The 18,647-nt window shown below is 34.8% G+C and overlaps 3 protein-coding genes and 1 pseudogene across 4 annotated transcripts; 1 reads left to right on the top strand and 3 right to left on the bottom strand.

The window, feature by feature from the left end:
* Positions 1–2,789: 2,789 nt before the first annotated feature.
* On the bottom strand, positions 2,790–3,279 carry LOC139890382 (norbelladine synthase-like; annotated as a pseudogene).
* A 4,124-nt stretch (positions 3,280–7,403) lies between these two features.
* Positions 7,404–8,107, bottom strand: LOC139866364 (norbelladine synthase-like). The gene has a single exon (XM_071854596.1). It carries the CDS (start codon positions 7,875–7,877, stop codon positions 7,404–7,406), a length of 474 nt encoding a protein of 157 aa, XP_071710697.1. The 5' UTR covers positions 7,878–8,107.
* A 5,260-nt stretch (positions 8,108–13,367) lies between these two features.
* Positions 13,368–14,554, bottom strand: LOC139866351 (norbelladine synthase-like). 2 transcript variants are annotated; one of them, XM_071854583.1, is made up of 2 exons: positions 14,322–14,554; positions 13,368–13,810 (listed from the first exon to the last, which is right to left on the bottom strand). In XM_071854583.1, exons 1-2 carry the CDS (start codon positions 14,464–14,466, stop codon positions 13,518–13,520), a joined length of 438 nt encoding a protein of 145 aa, XP_071710684.1. In that variant the 5' UTR covers positions 14,467–14,554; the 3' UTR covers positions 13,368–13,517. The 2 variants fall into 2 exon arrangements, with proteins under 2 accessions (XP_071710684.1, XP_071710675.1); XM_071854574.1 differs by having other exon boundaries at positions 13,376–13,810; positions 14,292–14,545.
* A 1,162-nt stretch (positions 14,555–15,716) lies between these two features.
* LOC139890375 (uncharacterized) lies at positions 15,717–18,522 on the top strand. Its single transcript, XM_071873263.1, has 7 exons — positions 15,717–15,754; positions 16,701–16,875; positions 17,437–17,500; positions 17,581–17,622; positions 17,752–17,805; positions 17,897–17,995; positions 18,246–18,522. The coding sequence occupies exons 1-7, from the start codon at positions 15,717–15,719 to the stop codon at positions 18,257–18,259; spliced, it is 486 nt and encodes a 161-aa protein (XP_071729364.1). The 3' UTR covers positions 18,260–18,522.
* Positions 18,523–18,647: the final 125 nt, after the last annotated feature.

Genomic DNA, 18,647 nt, shown 5'->3' with positions numbered 1-18,647 from the left:
GACTTGATCACCTTCAACAAGCCTGCAATTGACTTCCAATAACCCCAATCAAACAGCCTTTTTCCTGCTGCCGTGTTGCTGTTTCCTGCGAGCCAGATTAGACCCAAGAACCTGTCCATCCATTGTTGCTGTACCTGCTGTTTGTCGAACCAGATTAGACCCAAAAAGACCTCAAGTGGGTCGTTGTTGCTGCTGCTACTGGTTTCTGTTTCAGCTTCGCATCATCATCATCATCATCAAATCTTAGTCTCATTCCTCATAAGGTAGTCACAAAAACCCTAGTTTAATCATGTTTTTGAATCAGTTATTTTTAAGATGATATTAAGTATTATGTTAATAAGATTAATCATGCTAATTTATTTACTATAAGTTGTTAAAAGTATTATGATATAAGTAGTAGGGTTAAGTAATGATAAAGATTATGATCAAGTATTATGATTAATTATTAATAAGAAGATTATGATATTATGGGATGGGTAATGTTATTATGGTTAATTTATGAACTAGTTAATATAATCAAGTATGATTTATGTATGATCATGAATCTTGTATAGAAAATGATAAAGTTAAAAAGTTATGAATAAGGTTAAAAGATATAATGAAAGATTATGATTAATGATTAATAAGCTAGTTAAATAAATGAAGTATTATAATTATAAGATTAAAGTTGTTAAGTTATGATCATGAACTAGTTATGAATATGACTGAATTAAAAGTATTGCAAATAATTATTGAGATTGATGATTAAAGGTTTAGGAAGTTATGATGATCATAAAACTAGTTTAATAAGTTAAAGATTACGATTTTATGTGTTAATGATTAAATAATGATGATTAAAAGTTAAAGATTATGAATATGAATAATTATCATTCATGGTTATGATATAGGTTAAGAGTTAAACTAGTGGTTTATGATCTTATGTACATGAATGAAGATTAGAAAATAATGATAATGATAGTAATATACGTGCATGCATGCATACGTACGTAACGTGTATATGTATGTGTACATATGTATGTATATGTACGTGTGTGTGTGTATGTATACATGTGTACGTATGATATGTTAGTAAAATATAAAGGGTGAAGAAGTTATAAGTGTATATATATATATATATATATATATATATATATATATATATATATATATATATATATCTACCACCTTTACATTAATGTATATATAACACTTACATATATTATACATATATATCACCTAGTTATGAATATATATATATGTATGAAAATAAATAAAGAATATATATATCATATAGCCATATTTATATATACGACGCATATAATGATAAGTTTACATAATAGTTGAATAATTAAGGAATAATAATACTATTATTATAACTTATACACTTAACTATATAGTAACACCATAAATTACACTAAGTATATTATCACTTATATATACATAACTAATAAGTATATTAATAACTCGTTATGTGTTTACACCTAACGTGAAGGTTATAATTAAAGATAGCGTTCAAAGACTACAAACATCATCGCTACTTGTGGCCTAGGGTGATCCTTGTTACCATTATGGGACGCTTGTGGATCTCGAATGCCAAGACTTAGATTATGGTCAAGAGATTCTGGGCCGCTCTGTAACAATAGATCATTCGAGTGACTTGCATGATAGCAACGAAGTTTGGGCGAGATTGTACAACATCTTTGTTAAGAATTATAACCCGAACTTCTTAAACTAGAAACTTACTATAAGTGGAAGCTTTCCATAAATAGTAGGTTTCCAAAAATAGAAACTTTTGAGAAATAGGAACTTTCTCGAAAACCGTCACTGTTAATATAGTTTGCTATATTAATAAACAAATTTTATGTCTATTAGATATTAACTAATCAAAGGTTATATCTCTAGGTTGAGATCTCCGATTTCATACTCCGTTCATACTTCCTTGCGTGGAATTTCTTACTTGCTACTAAGGTGAACTTCATAGCCCCTCTTTCTACTACTACGTATTTCTTAACTGTTTTATAAACTTTGGGGTGAGACACATGCTTGCTTTTAAATGATTTATAATTTAGACACAAGTACCTAAACTATTTGATAATGGAAGGATGCTGTAAGCAGAAAAAAAACGAAAGGGATGATGTTTATTATTTGGTGTATAAATAGAGGAACCAACGGCACAAAAAAGTAAAAAAATTTGCAATATCATTCCCATCCAACCGAACAATTATTTAATCTATTATTATAAGGTTTTTTTTAAAACATAAAGAAAATCACCAACTTACAACATTCTTTGTACCTAAGTGAGTGGGAGGTGATACTCACACACCAATTTTTAATCCATACACATTTTTTACCATAAAACTTACAATTATATTCTCAAATTTATTTTAGAAGTTGAACCACCATTATTGTAAGTAAATATATATTAGTAAATTAAATGTATATGAATAAAAAATTGGTGTGTGAGTATTTGAGTATCACCTCCTTAAGTGAAATCATAACCTTTTTGAATTGGTTCACTCATATCACTAAACTTTGACAAAAGAAAGTGACTTCTAAATAGTCTTCATCCTAAATAGAAACAGAACAACAATTAAACATTCCTTTTTTGTCAATTAAAACTTTCAAGATGGTCTTTCGCAACACCCATGATCAGGGCCGGCTAAGGCTATGGGCGAAGCGGGCGACGGCCCGGGGCATCACGCGGTTAGGGGTATCATTTCGAAAAAATTTATTAATACTCATAGTTTAAATCTCATAAATATATATGTTTGTATAACTGTTGGGGGCATTTTATAATCATTTCGCCCTGGTCATGCAAAAATTTTGACCAAAGTTTGACCGGCCCTGCCCATGATCGCGACAATCAGCTCAGTATTAACAAGAGAAGCATTAGCAACAAACTCATCTTTACTTTAACTTTATATTCGATCGTTATCTTTACCCGACTCGATGAGCCCGTTTCATCCTCTAGGTTTTCGTTAACTTCCAACTGAATCCTATAATAGCTAAATGCAATTTTAAGAAATCCCCCTTTCACGAGTTTTCAACTTCTTTAACCATATTTTCGTTATCAACTTTTGTAAACTTCTCAAAAAAATATTCAAACCCTGACCTTGCACTCGTACCGGGTTTTAACGTGAGTTTGATAATAGTACAGGCGCCACCATTACCTTCAATGACTTCAACCGACTCAAAGAGAGTACCAGAGACGAGTTTTGCGACTTCAAGGGTGTCGTAGAGTGCCCAAGTTTTGCTTACGTGGACCTTCACATATGTTTCTTCTGATAAGGTTCCAAACATTTTTTTGTTGGTTAATAAATTGATGAGAATGAGACTAATATCACTGTGGCAATAGGTGTAAACACTTGACACGGATGAGGCACGAATCATCGCCCACATTTGCGAAAAGCTTTCCTATAGTGGCCTCGACTTTTAAAGTAACATCTACCATTCGCACAGAAGCACGTAAATATAAACCTCGTAAACTTTATAGAACGACCCAACCCGTTATTTTAAAACAATGCATATTTTTTACAGGGTAAACTTGCGACGCGGTCCCAAGTGTAATTTTTATGCCGAGCTTGAATTACCACCTGACCATCAGTTCTCAGCGCTAAGTCGCGTTGCGGCATTGAAGGTCGCGACACGGCTTATCACGTTGTCAGACACCCAGAACCACATTAAGTACTCGACAATCAAAATACACTATAAGTGGCGACGCGGCAAGTGTGGTTAGCGACGCGATTTAAAGCAGGAACAACTGCTGCAGTTTGGAGATACTTTTGACACTTCAATCACTACACCAAAACCACCAATAACAACCAAACCAGGTTTAAACATCTTTCAAACATTAAATAAAGGGGGTTTAAGTAACAAAACGGGTATTTCGACCCTTGAGACTCCAACGAGCCATTAATACAACAACGTGACCATCAATGGATATATCATCCATGGATATATCCATTATCACCGGAAATACATCTATATATATATATATATATATATATATATATATATATATATATATATATATATATACATAATACGTACTAAAATATAGGCATATACATCTACATATCGATATACATATACATATAACCTATTAATTTTAAAATTATTAACAAAAATAAGGGTTATAAAAGTTACAATTACGAAACTGTTATTAATAATAATAAACCTTACATATTTAGATTAGTCTAAACATATATTTACTTACATCGTAATGTATTTTGCTTAATTGAAATCACATTCGGCGACAAATAACAATCAAAACATGTGTAACAAACTAAAAACATAAAGATTATACATTTACATTTGTTATAATTTATATTTAATTTTCAAAGTCGTCGTTAGGTTAATATTTTACTGAATATCCAATGGATATCCATTAACCCGCTTAATCCATTGGATATGGATATGGATGGATGGAACAAAACTAAACGGATATGGATACGGATATGGATGAACAAAAATTAAATGGATATGGATGTGGATATGGCATCACCTGATCCATATCCGATCCATTGCCATTCCTAGTGGCGACGCGGCAAGTGTGGGTAGCGACGCGATTTAAAGCAGGAACAACTGCTGCAGTTTGGATATACTTTTGACACTTCAATCACTACACTAAAACCACCTATAACAACCAAATCAGGTTTAAACATCTTTCAAACATTAAATAAAGGGGGTTTAAGTAACAAAACGGGTATTTCGACCCTTGAGACTCCAACATGCCATTAATACAACAACGTGACCATCAAACAAAAGACCGAGCATGGTGTTGGGATTGAACTACCCAATCCTAAGTCGATTTCAAAAGCAATATCTTCTAAAGCAACATGTTGTAGTCCTCTAGTCCCCGTACTTACCCTTGCCTCCTCCGCTTCTCGATTCTATAATAATGTAAACAACGAGAGGGTAAGCAATGCTTAGTGAATGTAAATATACTATATACATACATACACATAGAGTGGTTACGATGACATGGATTCTTTTGTCGTTCCAGGCAAACAAATTGCCGTCCCACCACCTCTTTTCACACTTAAAATTTTCATCCAACCCCCTCAACAAACAAACTTATACAATTCCTCAGGGGTATAATTCGTAAATTCTAATGGTTTAAAAGGTAAATTTATTTTTTTATTCAATAACATATAATAAACAAATACCATGCTCGAGTATAACAATGCAAGCTATAAGCAAATACCACCATGGCAATTCCACAAGTATAACTACATCTACATCAATATATATATATGTGTGTGTGTGTGTGTGTGTGTGTGTGTGTGTGTGTGTGTGTGTGTGTGTGTATATATACACACACACACACAAAAAAACACTATGGTTAACCATTAACCATAACACACACAAGAGTTGGCTGAAAACTCACGCGCCTTAGTGAATCTAAAAGCTCACGCGATTCACAACCCAAACCATAACAACCACGGGGATGACCGAAAACTCACGCGTCATAGTGAATCCAAAAACTCGCGCGATTCACTACCCCAACCCATAATAACCACGGGGGTGACCAAAAACTCACGCGTCATAGTAAACCCGAAAACTCACGCGATTCACTTTCCCAAACCATAACGACAATGGGGTTGGTCGAAAACTCACGCGCCATAGTCAATCGAAAAACTCACGTGATTCACTTCCCCAAACCATAACGACAACGGGGTTGGCCGGAAACTCATGCGCTATAGTGAATCCGAATACTCACGCGATTCACTACCCCAAGGGTGGTCAACGAAAACACGCACGTACAAGGTGAATCCGAATACACACGAGATTCGCCATACCACACCCGCACACACCCTACGCATACATATGCATATAATTCCTCTACACTCACCTTAGCGCCTTAGTGAAAGCAATTGACTAAATCTGCAACCCGTCATTGGAATGCTATTCAATTTATCACACAATCAATTACACAATTAGGGTGGATTACCGCCATCCCAATTCGACACCTAGTGCAATTATGACCCAATTGCACCTCCGAGCACCACCCATGCCCAAACTCACCAATAATCACTAACAACTAGTGATTATGGTTCTAAAACACCCTTTAAATCAAATTCCCAAGCACCAAGTACTTGTCTTCCCCATAATCAAGTTACAAACCCTAATTTTAACCCATTTTAAAATTAAGCTTTCAATAACACACACTCAAGTTCAAAACACCAAAATAATCACTAATACTCTTTCTTCCTAGCGATTATGCCTAACTTTACAAGCCCAAACATGGTGAAATCATTTTCCAACCCAAAACCCACCAACAATGGGTCTAAAACGCAACTACTAGCTACATCAAACCCATTTTGTGAACACCCATGGTCTTCTAACAACTCAAAGCTCAAACCCTAACTTGAATATCAAATTACATAAACGAAATTCGGGTTTGAGACTTACCACAACTACCAAAATGTAGCTAGAAGCAAGATGAACAACTTTAATTCTTGCACCTTGTAAAGATTCAAGCTCCTTCGTCAAATTCTTGAGCGCTCTCTCTCTCTCTCTCTCTCTCTATATATATATATATATATATATATATATATATATATATATATATATATATATATATATATATATATATATATATATATATATATATAAATTTGCTCCTTATCTCTAAAAGGTGTTTTAGGAAGAAGATGAAAAGAAGAAATGAGGGTTTAGATCTGTTGTAGGGGTTAAAAACCCGGCACATGCAAAATTGCACCCAAGTCCTCAATTTCCAGCATTTTACACAACAGCCCCTAATCTGCCCACCTTGTGTCGTGACGCGAGAGTATAAGTCGCGACACGACTTAAGCCTGGTTCAGAATCAGAGTGTTACATTTTAAAGTAAAGTATACTATTCGCGCTGAAAGTTGTTGATATAAACCTCATATACTAAAACTTGATATAAACCTCATATACTATTTGATTTTTTAAAGCTTTCGGTATTACCTCTAAACATACAATGGCTCTAAATTTATGTGTATTGTTACAAACTTGATGGTATCATATCTTGCTCAATAAGCCCTCACCTAACGTATTTAGAAGTTTTTCTATTATGATCTTTATTAAAGGATTTGTTTATATATACGTTTATAAACTCATTTGAATTAATTGTAAAGTTTAAATATTCTTTTTATATACTGACTTTCCCTATTTGGATTTACTATGAGTATTTTTTCATGCCAATTTTGAGTTATAAAAATTATTAAGTTATATATGATATGCTTAAACGTAGTTGTAAGGTCTATTTTTAGCAAATCTCTTTCTATTAGATATATTATCAAGTACTTTTTTGACTTGGTTAACAGCATTTGACATACATACATATAATAGAATAACTTACAAAAGAAAGTGACTTGTAAATATTCTAACTCGTTACAATAACAATAAAAACAGAACAACCAAGATTTCTTTTTCTGTCAAGTAAAGTTTTCAAGATGCTCATTCGCAACACTCATGACCGCTATGAGCGGCTCACCATTAACAAGCGAAGCATTAGCGACGAACTCATCCTTAACTTCATATTCGACAGTTATCTTTACCCGGCTCGTTTCAGCCTTCGGGTTTTCATCGACTTTTAACTTAATCCTATAATAGTTAAATCCAATATCAAGAAATCCCCCTTTCAGGATTTCAGTTTCTTTAACCTTATTTTCATTATCAACCTTAGTAAACTTCTCTAAAAAATATTTGGACTCTAACCCTGCACTCGTAGTATCGGGCTTATAGGTGACTTTGAGAATAGTACCGACGCCACCATCACCTTCAACAACTTCAACCGCCTTAAAGACTTTACCTGCGACCAGTTTTCCGACTTCAAGGGTGCCGTAGACTGCCCAAGCTTTGCTTACGTGGACCTTCACTTCTGTTTCTTCTGATAAGCTTCCAATCATTTTTATTATATTCTTAGGTTAATAAAGTAATGAATCCTACATCGTATCCTAGGTTGATTTTTAAACAAGGATTTCATAATTTGGGATAACTTTCTTTGTCTTCATAAAGATTCCTAGTTGTTCGACCTATTTGTCCCGGCCCTAGCTATCTCCATAACATGTTAGGTACGACCAAATGATATATACCGGGCGGCATTGATCGAGTTTTGTGGTGACCCAATAAATGTATTTATAAATAAATGAAACATTTTGAGTTAAATTATACTCCGTATTAATTAGATTGGATGATTGTATATATTTGTGACATGAGTAAGGATAAGGAGATAAGGACACCGGGTAATGTTGTCGTTTACAATGAACGAAAAACAGAATAGAAATAATTGCCAATGATAAATTCTTAGAATTATTGGATGGATCAAACATTTGAAACCTCATCTTCTATCTAATATTTTGAAGATGTACATTTCTCACTGTATGACTCTGTTTTTTATGAACATTTTTAGTGTATTTATTTTTTAGTGTATTTATGTGTTAAAGTTTGACATTTTACCCATATAATTGTATATTTTTTCATTTTTTTATGTTTTGCCCCGTTAAAATAAACACCTGGACTCAGAGGCGAAAGTGTGTAGGGGTAAGGGGGCGGCCGCCCCCAATGGATTTTTTTTTTCAGTGTAAAAATTTTAGGTTTTTCGATTTTGCCCTCGGTGGATATTTTTTTTTTTTTGCCCCTTTGCCCCAAAAACTTCAAATTTTGCCCCAAATTCTCCAACTTTTGTCCCAAAATCTTCAAATTTTGCCCCAAAATCTCCAACTTTTGCCCCAAAATCTTCAAAGTGGTCCAAATAAGTGACAAACATTTATTAAGACAAAATAGAATTGTTCTTTGCTAGAAAAGTTGAAAATTGCATTTGCATGAAATGGATGTGGCTTACTAATTGAGAATAGTGTTTACCAACCATTTTGGTGTCGTACATGTTGAAAGTCAAAGAAAGAAGGCTGATTTTCTTATAGCTTTTCACATGGGGTAGGTATGGGTGATAATTAGCAACGAATATGCATGTAGATGTGCATTATAAATAGAGGTTCATGCAAAAGGTTATATGCATCCAAGAAAGGATCAAGTGATCCAGAGAGAGAGGATCAAGTATCACAAAAGAAAAACACAGTTGATCGATAATATCAACGGAGAGTGTGTATTTGTGAGGTTGAGAGTTTTATTCTTGTAAGGAGTGTAAAAGAGTGTACGAGAAACTTAGATTTTATACGGCGTGAAGGGTATCCAGTGCTTCAAATGTCATGAGTGGGGTCACTACAGGAAGTATTGTCCACTCTGAAGGAATGGTGAAGGTAAATCTGGGAGTTCATCGGCTGCGGTAGCAGTTAATGTACCGGTAGGAGATATTCTCACAATCTCCAAAAGTTCTACTTCTGCTCAAGATAAATGGATTTTAGATTCTGGTTGTACGATGCATGTGTGTTCCAAGAAAGCTTATTTTGATAAGCTAATATTAAAGAAAGTGGGGGTGCTGACTTTAGGTGATGGTTCAACATGTGATGTTGAGGGTGTTTGCATGGTGAAAATAAAATTGTTTCACGGAGCTGCTTACGCTCTTGGTGGTGTGGCGTACACACTAAGAATGTGCAAGAATCTAATTTTCTTATACGTGTTGGATTCTCAAGGATACGGATATTAGGCCGTATGTGGAGTTATGATAATCACACGTGGCGTGATGGCCCTGATGAAGCGAGAGAAGTATGAAGGTTTATATCGTCTGGTGGCGAGTACAAAATGTACTCGTGTCTCGAAAGTTTAGAAAGCGTGCATGCGGGAAACAGGTCGGGAACATGTTGGGACATGTTTGACCGAGGTGGACGATGGTGAAAAGGAAAATCCTACTGTAGTGGAAGAGGTGATTCGAGACTCCTCTCCTGTGTCAACTAGGTAAGTTGACAGGGTCAGCTGCACATGGATATTGGCCAGTTTTATTTAAGTCAGGTTCAGGACCGAGGTGATTCAAGGTGTGTGTAGCGGTGGTAACGGAGGCCAATGGTGAAAATACTTGGTGTTAGTATTTTCGGTGACAAAAAAGATAAATGTTTGTCAAGGTGGAGATTGTTGGACGGTGGTCCAAATAAGTGACAAACATTTATTAAGACAAATTGGAATTGTCCTTTGCTAGAAAAGTTGAAAATTGCATTTGCATGAAATGCATGTGGCTTACTAATTGAGAATAGTGTTTACCAACCATTTTGGTGTCGTACATGTTGAAAGTCAAAGAAAGAAGGCTGATTTTCTTATAGCTTTTCACATGGGGTAAGTATGGGTGATAATTAGCAACGAATATGCATGTAAATGTGCATTATAAATAGAGGTTCATGCAAAAGGTTATATGCATCCAAGAAAGGATTAAGTGATCCAGAGAGAGAGGATCAAGTATCACAAAAGAAAAACACATGTTGGCCGGTAGTCAAACAAAGGTGGCTCACATTTATCTTAGAATAATATATATGGCATGCATGTGAAAATTGTGAAGTCAATAATTGAATAGTATGGCTATGCTTATATTTATGTTTTCACATGGAGGTTTAACATGTACAAAGAGCAATATAAATAGATGGATATCTAGCCATTATAAATCATCCAGAGGGATCAAATCCAAGAGTGAGATCAAGTGATCTAAGAGAGGATTAAAGTATCACAAAGGAAAAACACAATTAATCAATAATATCAATGGAGAGTGTGTATTTGTGAGGTTGAGAGTTTTATTCTTGTAAGGAGTGTAAAAGAGTGTACGGGAAACCTAGATTTTATACTAAAATCTAAGGGGCTTGGGTTTGGGTTTAACTCATAGTGTACTTTTTTCTTGTACTAGGTTCTTTTATATTGTAAGAATAAAGGAGGCTCTTGGGATGGACGTAGGCAGGGTTTTGCCGAACCACGTTAAATCGTCGTGTTATCAGTTACCTTATTTTGCTTTCTATTATTTCTCGCAAGTTTGTCTCAAACAAATTATATCATCGCTTCCGCTGGTGTGGGTGCACTAGGCAAATTGTCATAACAAGTGGTATCAGAGCATCCAGGTGTTTCGGATAGTTTTTTGTTTGGAGATGGCGAAAAACGGCGGTATGTAATTTAAGGTAGAGCCATTTGAGATGGCAGATGACGATTGGTATATTATTGAACACATGGATGTGTTTAATGGTCTGGTTAATCAACTTGAATAAGTTGAGATTTAAAGGAAGAAGAAGATAAGACCCTTATTCTTCTTGCCTCTCTTCCCAGTTCGCAGGATAAGAGACGAAGATCCGATGACCGTTTTGAGCATGGGTTTGCTATGGTTGGTCATGGAAGGGGAAGGTTTTTCGAGAAGAGATCTAGCGATAACAGTAGGTCTAGATCAGAAGACGGCGTGAAGGGTATCCAGTGCTGTCATGAGTGGGGTCACTACAGGAAGTATTGTCCACTCTGGAGGAATGGTGAAGGTAAATCTGGAGGTTCATCGGCTGCGGTAGCAGTTTATGTACCGGTGGGAAATGTTCTGACAGTCTCCAAAAGTTCTACTTCTGCTCAAGATGAGGTCCTGATGACGGGAGAGAAGTATGAGGGTTTATATCGTCTGGTGGCGAGTACAAGATGTACTCATGTCTCGAAAGGTTTTGAAAGCGTTCATGCGGGAAACAGGTCGGGAACATGTTGGGACATGTTTGACCGAGGTAGACGATGGTGAGAAGGAAAATCCTACTGTGGTGGAAGAGGTGATTCGAGACTCCTCTCCGATGTCAACTAGGTAAGTTGACAGGGTTAGTTGCACATGATTATTGGCTGTTTTATTTGAATCGGGGTTCAAGACCGAGGTGATTCATGGTGTGTGCAGCGGGGATAACGGAGGCCAATGGTGAAAATACTTGGTGTTAGTATTTTCGGTGACGAAGAAGATAAATGTTCGTCAAGGTGGAGATTGTTGGACGGTAGTCAAACAAAGGTGGCTCACATTTATCTTAGAATAATATATATGGCATGCATGTGAAAATTGTGAAGTCAATAATGGAATAGTATGGCTATGCTTATATTTATGTTTTCACACGGAGGTTTCACATGTACAAGGAGCAATATAAATAGATGGATATCTAGCCATTATAAAGCATCCAGAGGGATCAAATCCAAGAGTGCGATCAAGTGATCCAAGAGATGATCAAAGTATCTCAAAGGAAAAACACAGTTGATCAATAATATCAATGGAGAGTGTGTATTTGTGAGGTTGAGAGTTTTATTCTTGTAAGAAGTGTAAAAGAGTGTACGGGAAACTTAGATTTTATACTAAAATCTAAGGGGCTTGGGTTTGGGTTTAACTCATAGTGTACTTTTTTCTTGTACCAGGTTCTTTTATATTATAAGAATAAAGGAGACTCTTGGGGTGGACGTAGGCAGGGTTTTGCCGAACCACGTTAAATCGTCGTGCTATCAGTTACCTTATTTGATTTCTATTATTTCTCGCAAGTTTGTCTCAAACAAATTATATCCTCGCTTCCGCTAGTGTGGGTGCGCTAGGCAAATTGTCATAACAGCGGCCGCCCCCAGTGGATTTTTTTTTTCAGTGTAAAAATTTTAGGTTTTTCGATTTCTCCAACTTTTGTCCCAAAATCTTCAAATTTTGCCCCAAAATCTCCAACTTTTGCCCCAGAATCTTCAAATTTTGTCCAAAAAATTTACTACGGTTAAAAAAAAAAAATTTGCTCCCGGTAAAAATAATCCTAGTTTCGCCACTGCCTGGACTACCACTGGTTAACATATATATGGTGTCTAAGGCATGTTACAAGAGTTAAAGACATTGCAACACTATCAAATCACTTGCAAATTCTCATATTACTAAACAGGGCCGGTCCCGAGAAATTGAGTGCCCCGTGCGAGGCGGAAAAAAAAAAGGCCCTAATGCCTTAACGAATAATATAAGTCATTTTAAAAAAACGATAACTAACGTCATATCAATAAAGATAAAGAATTTAGCATTAGAATTACATACAGTAATAGTTAACCAATGATTTTTGAAGCTCTCCTCGCATTCTTGGTAGCAAATTGTTTAATTATCTCTTCACAGTTTATACTCTCTAAGATTTCATTTTCAATAGTCATCATCGCCAATCCACTACCTTTATTCTATTAAACTAATTGATTTAATATTTTTTTCCATTGTCCATTGACCATTGTCCATTGACTTGCTGGAATTCACGAACAGACACGAACGAACAGTGAACCTTTTTTTTTTTTTTTTTTTTTGACGTTTGATTCTGGAAAAAAAAAAAACAACCGGCCTATTGTATTGTGTATTTAATATAAGTGTGGGCTTAGGAAAATGGGCTTGAAAAGAAAAAATAGGCCCCAAAATTATAAAGACTAATAAACATGATATAAAAATTTTGGGCCCCTTGAAAAATTGGGCCCTGCTCACTTGAGCTACTTGAACCCTTATTGGGCCGGGCCTGTTACTAAAACACAATGTTACATTTATACTCAGTATAGACGTATAGTACGGAGTACTTAACAACATTGTGAAAAGTAACTTCATTGTATTTATTTTTAAATATCAGTACATACAGATATACAATGACTTAATTATTCATGAATAGCCGTTTCTTTTGTTAATTCGATTTCATAAGATGCTCGTTTGCAATACTCATTAAAGCAACAAAAGGATCCATGGTAACAAGAGAAACATTAGCTGCAAACTCATCCTTAACCTCGTATTCAATGGTACATTTTACTAAACACGATGATCCCATATCATCGTCTGGTTTCTCTTTGATCTCGCACCTGACACTGTACAAACTAAATCCGATATCAAGAAATCCTCCCTCCACCGCTTCGGTTTCTTTGATCATATTCTCATTATCGACTTTTGTGAACTTTTCAGTGTAATACTTAAAGCCTAACCCTGCAAAACATAACATTGTTTGCTAATATTGATGGAGTCTGGCTTCGGTCGCTCGTTCAAAATGGGAGGTTGTTGTGAGGAGTGCCTTCACAGGCAATTCACCAGGTAGCGTGTCTGGCGCTCAGCAGGCTCGTTCCCCCAGGTTTACCCTCTGCGGGGGAGTCCAAAGGATTCGTTCGTAGGGGGGTTCCTGAGTCACCAAAAAAAAAAAAAAAAATATTGATGGAGATTCAATTGAATAATATAATAAACCATTCCAAAATAGTCTAGTGGTTGGATTTCTTATACACTCAGGTTGTATTAGGTTTAGACCTCACTAACAACATATCTTCGGATGGCAAAAAAAGAAAAAAAATGATCGAAAATGGTCTAGTGATAACTCGATTAAGCTACATATGAGTAAAACATTATCTTCATCATTTATATTGCAACGACAACTATTATTTGTCAATTGTTAGTATTTGTATGATGTATTATATACCAGGGTGTAAGGTGAGCTTGAGAATGGTACCGGTGCCACCAGCGCCTTCAACGACATCAACTGCTTCGAAGATTTTTCCGGCAACAACTTTTCCAAGTTCAAGGGAACCATAGAGCGCCCAAGCTTTGCTTGCCGGCACGTTCACTTCTGTCTCTTGAGATAACGTTCCAAACATGATAAATATTGTGTGATGAAAAATGGTCTTTAGAAGTCAAATATTCACATTAATGATGCTCAAATGAAAATGTATAAAAAACAACGAAATTGAAATGAAATTATACTTGTAATATACTTAGCGTTGTTAACGAACACTTAAGTAGCTATTCAAGTTTAATTTATAACAGTTATTAAGTTATAATTTACCACGACCACAATAGTATCTGCTTTGTTCGTAGGCACACGACTTTTTCTTGACAAAGACTTTCCAGGAGGTCATTCATCCTAGTACTACTCCTGCTTGAGCACGCTTAACTGCATGGGATCTGATGTTCTATGTTCTTAGTGACTTGACGTGGTGTGTCTGGTAAAAGAAGAGATTTACCATACAAGAACTCAAAGTTTTTCCACAATTCGATGTGAGAGAGGGTGTTAAAGTTATTCTTCCCTCATTTCTCATTTTTTCTTCCTATGTGAGACAAACTCACTTTTTTTGCATCCCACATTGGTGGGTGAAAGAACTTACATGAAATAAGAACTATATAACTACATGACCCGACTATGCATTTGGATACATGTTTTTTTGGGTTTTTGCTTATAACTAGTTTTTTAATCCTCGATTCGCGCCGGAATTCGGTTTCCAATGTATTTTATTGTGTTTATTTTACAAAATTATTTAGTGGCTAACGATGATGTCGTTGAATCGCAACTCGAGTCGAACGAAAAGGTATAACTCATCAAAGATTTAAATGTTATCTTAAATTAACAATATATGTGTATTTCCGCGTTTCGCTATTTTTAAAATTTAACGCAATTAACTCGTTAGTTTATATTAACACTCCGTATGATTTAAGAATATAATATTTACTGAGTAATATCAAAAAAATTACTAAATAATTTTTAAAAAAATAATAAGACCCATATGTATATGTTGTTAATAGATGAAAATAGTTACGGAGCCTGTGAGGAAAAAATCAACTTGTATGAAACGTGAGCTCAAATATTTAGCATTTTTTAAAAGCGTCTGTTTTGGGTATAGTTAGTGACATTGTGTTCGTAAAGTTATTTCGAGTTTAACGATGGTTTCGAAAAAAATTAACTCGTTGCGGGCGAGAAGATATGACCCGTTGAATATATGAATGGAGTTTATTTAAGATTTTTTATGAAAATGTTGATTTGACACTTTACCCCCCCCCCCCCCCCCCCCCCCCGTTTGGGGTGTCGATTTTAATTTTTGAACAAAGTGTGGGGGTCTTTTTTGGGGGAAAAATGGAAAAAAGTGAAAAGACGAAAATGCTCTCGATACTGTTCATAACTTTTGTCTAATAGATAATATGGTAATGGTAATATACCCATTTAGTACATTATTTTAATTTAATCTAACTTAAAAAAGCTTCAAATTTCAGTTTACAAAATATTTGCACGCTTTTTTATAATAAATATTAACCACATTCTAAGTCCAAGTGAGATTGTAGCTCTCCTATTGGTAGGGATGACAATGGATCGGATATGGATCGGGTGAGGCCGTATCCATATCCATATCCAATTTTTTTTTTTTACTTTTCATCCATTCATATCCATATCCGTCGGGTGAAGCGGGTTAATGGATAATTATCCATATCCGTTTAAATTTATTTTATTTTTAACAATTATAAGTGGTGATTTACTATATACGATCAAAAGTAATATTTTTAATAGTTTATGCGACCGAAAGTCACATTTTACTAATCTATATAACAAATATTCAATTGATAACCTATTAAACGTGTAAAGATATCGACATGTAAGTTGCTTACTTTTAGTTACATGGAATCACATTTGAACCACCAAAGTACGATAAATACATTTGATTATTTAAACAAAACAAAATATAAGAAGAAAGTTATATTTTTAGAGAAAATATAAAGAAAGATGAATATGAATATAATTAATGAAATATCACTACATAAATGATACTAATTTGAGTGATAAATTTATATATTTAGTTATTTCGGGTGAAAGCGTGTTCATCCATGGATGAAATTTTTTCATCCACATCCATATCCATATCCATTTACATCGTACATATCCACAAATAATCGGGTGGATCGGATGGATATCCACTGGATCGGGTATCTATTGCCATCCCTAACTATTGGGCCACGTCTCACCCTCTCACTCACATACGCGTACTGTTCACCGAATGTTTACTTCTCAACCACACCATTTTTTTTTTTTTGCAAATCATAATATAATTCTGTAAAAACTGATCAGACGTCCCACCATACCTTCACGTGTTCACTTTACCTTCAACCCATACCCACACCTCCATTTTTCTTCTAATCTGACCATCACCACACCATCTACTTTCTGCAAACAACAATTGAAGATTTGGGGCAAGGTGGAGAAGGTTAATAATAGTAATGGCTGGATGCTGACCAACAATGAGGTTAAACACTAATACTCCTCATTTCATTCTATGTTGTTGCCTATTTTGTTACTGAATGCATTATATTTGTTACTGAACATATGTGACTATGGTGAATATTGTTGATAGTATATGTAAGTCGATTGGTCAATGTTACTATATATATCTAGATTATATTATAATTGTCCATAATTTGAATTAGGTCACAATGAGTTTATTGTTTTAGTATTTCCTGCTAATTTTAAGTGAGTTTGTGTGTAATATTATATGTAAGTCAATTTTAAGTGCGTTGTGTATATTATTGTCTGTTTAATCTTGAAGATCAACTAATGATGAATAATAATAGTCAAATTTTTGCCATCAACAAGGTAAGCATACTCATTTTATTCGATGTTGTCGTTGATTATTTTTTTATTTGTTGCTTTCATTTCTTTACCGTCTTTATTAAAGTTTGTTTTGTTTGTTGGTTATAAATTGAAATTGAGTAATTTTGAGTGTCTAGGTTTTTAATTTTCTGTTCACATTTTTGTTATTTTTTCAATTAAAAAAACAAAGAAAACGTATTAAATTAGACTAAAACAGATGAGCGTGGTCAAAAGTTTCAAGGTTTACTCACACCTACATTCCCTTGTATTCTTCTCCACAGGTAACAAACTTTGCTCTGGCTATTTCTTATTGCATCTTTATTGGTATTTTTTTTCATTGATTGTTTCTATATTGTTGTAGCTTTTGAGTGTATTTTTCGATTAGGGTTCATCCGTCTACAAGGTGCGTTTTTTTTTTTTTTAATTTATTTATGTTGTTCATTCCTTATTGTTGACTGTGATAATGAGATGGTCCAGAAAAAGAAAAAATGATAATGATGTTTTCGAAGCACCTGTTGTTTCATCGAAACAGGCTGCAAGGAGGGTTCACTTGCGAAAAATAATGTTGATACATCAACAATAACAGGTTGTGATCATAGTTGTATTACCTATGGAAATGTTTTGTTATTTTTGCGTCTCTGTTTCTGAATTTTGTTTTCATGCTTTAATTTTCTCAGCTGGTATTAACTGTGAGCCTCATATGCAATTATGTGGTGCATTCATTCAGCGAGGATGTTCACCAATTTATACTCTGTTTGCGGCCTTTGATTTTTCAGGTAGTGTGTATGTTAGTGTTTTGCTTAAATAGTGTATACTTCCTGTGTGTTTTCCTAGTGGCTGATATTGTTTTTGCACTTTGTGAGTGAATGCATCTATGTTTAATGTTTGGAAATATATTCAAGTGTTTCAAAGTATTTTAAATGTTCACCTAAAAAATAAATGGAATGGCTATGTACTTTGTTTAGGTGAACCTGATTTAGTTATGCTTGCATTTTTTTATTTTGGTTAATTTTTTATGTGGTTTAGTTATGCTTGCTTAGAAACCGGAGAAGCAGCGGCACCATCAAAAAGGTTTTTCAAGACAAGAGATACAAGAACCGAGAACTACAAACGATGCGAGAGAAAATAGCTTTTAAGTAAATGAGTCAAAATTCGCCCATAGTGCACATAACAACCTTCATAGTAGCAAAAACATGGACCGAGGACCGGAACAAATATTATCGGTTCGGTTTTAGTGTTTTTTCGGTTTAATGTGGATTTATTACTTCTGATATCAGGTTTAAGTTTTATGAGGTTTGATAATGTGGTGCTTATGTCTTATGTCTTTCGTTTTTTAACGGGTTGTTGCAGCGGTTGGTAATTATATAATACAATACGCTCTAGCTTTGGTACTCAGAGAGTTTTAAAATTTATTCCTATGATCGTATG

This window comes from Rutidosis leptorrhynchoides, chromosome 1 (genome assembly GCF_046630445.1).
Source record: "Rutidosis leptorrhynchoides isolate AG116_Rl617_1_P2 chromosome 1, CSIRO_AGI_Rlap_v1, whole genome shotgun sequence".
NCBI classification, from domain to species: domain Eukaryota; kingdom Viridiplantae; phylum Streptophyta; class Magnoliopsida; order Asterales; family Asteraceae; genus Rutidosis; species Rutidosis leptorrhynchoides.
Note: the sequence above shows the minus strand (reverse complement) of the source record. Positions and strands in the feature narration are given on the sequence as shown.

Coding starts and splice junctions, on each gene's coding strand:
- LOC139866364 (XM_071854596.1), bottom strand. CDS start 7,877: ATGATTGGAAGCTTATCAGAAGAAACAGAAGTGAAGGTCCACGTAAGC.
- LOC139866351 (XM_071854574.1), bottom strand. CDS start 14,466: ATGTTTGGAACGTTATCTCAAGAGACAGAAGTGAACGTGCCGGCAAGC. Junction 13,811..14,291: donor CAAGCTCACCTTACACCCTG/GTATATAATACA, acceptor TATGTTTTGCAG/GGTTAGGCTTTAAGTATTAC.
- LOC139890375 (XM_071873263.1), top strand. CDS start 15,717: ATGGAAAAAAGTGAAAAGACGAAAATGCTCTCGATACT. Junction 15,755..16,700: donor ACGAAAATGCTCTCGATACT/GTTCATAACTTT, acceptor AAAACTGATCAG/ACGTCCCACCATACCTTCAC. Junction 17,623..17,751: donor AGGGTTCATCCGTCTACAAG/GTGCGTTTTTTT, acceptor TCATCGAAACAG/GCTGCAAGGAGGGTTCACTT.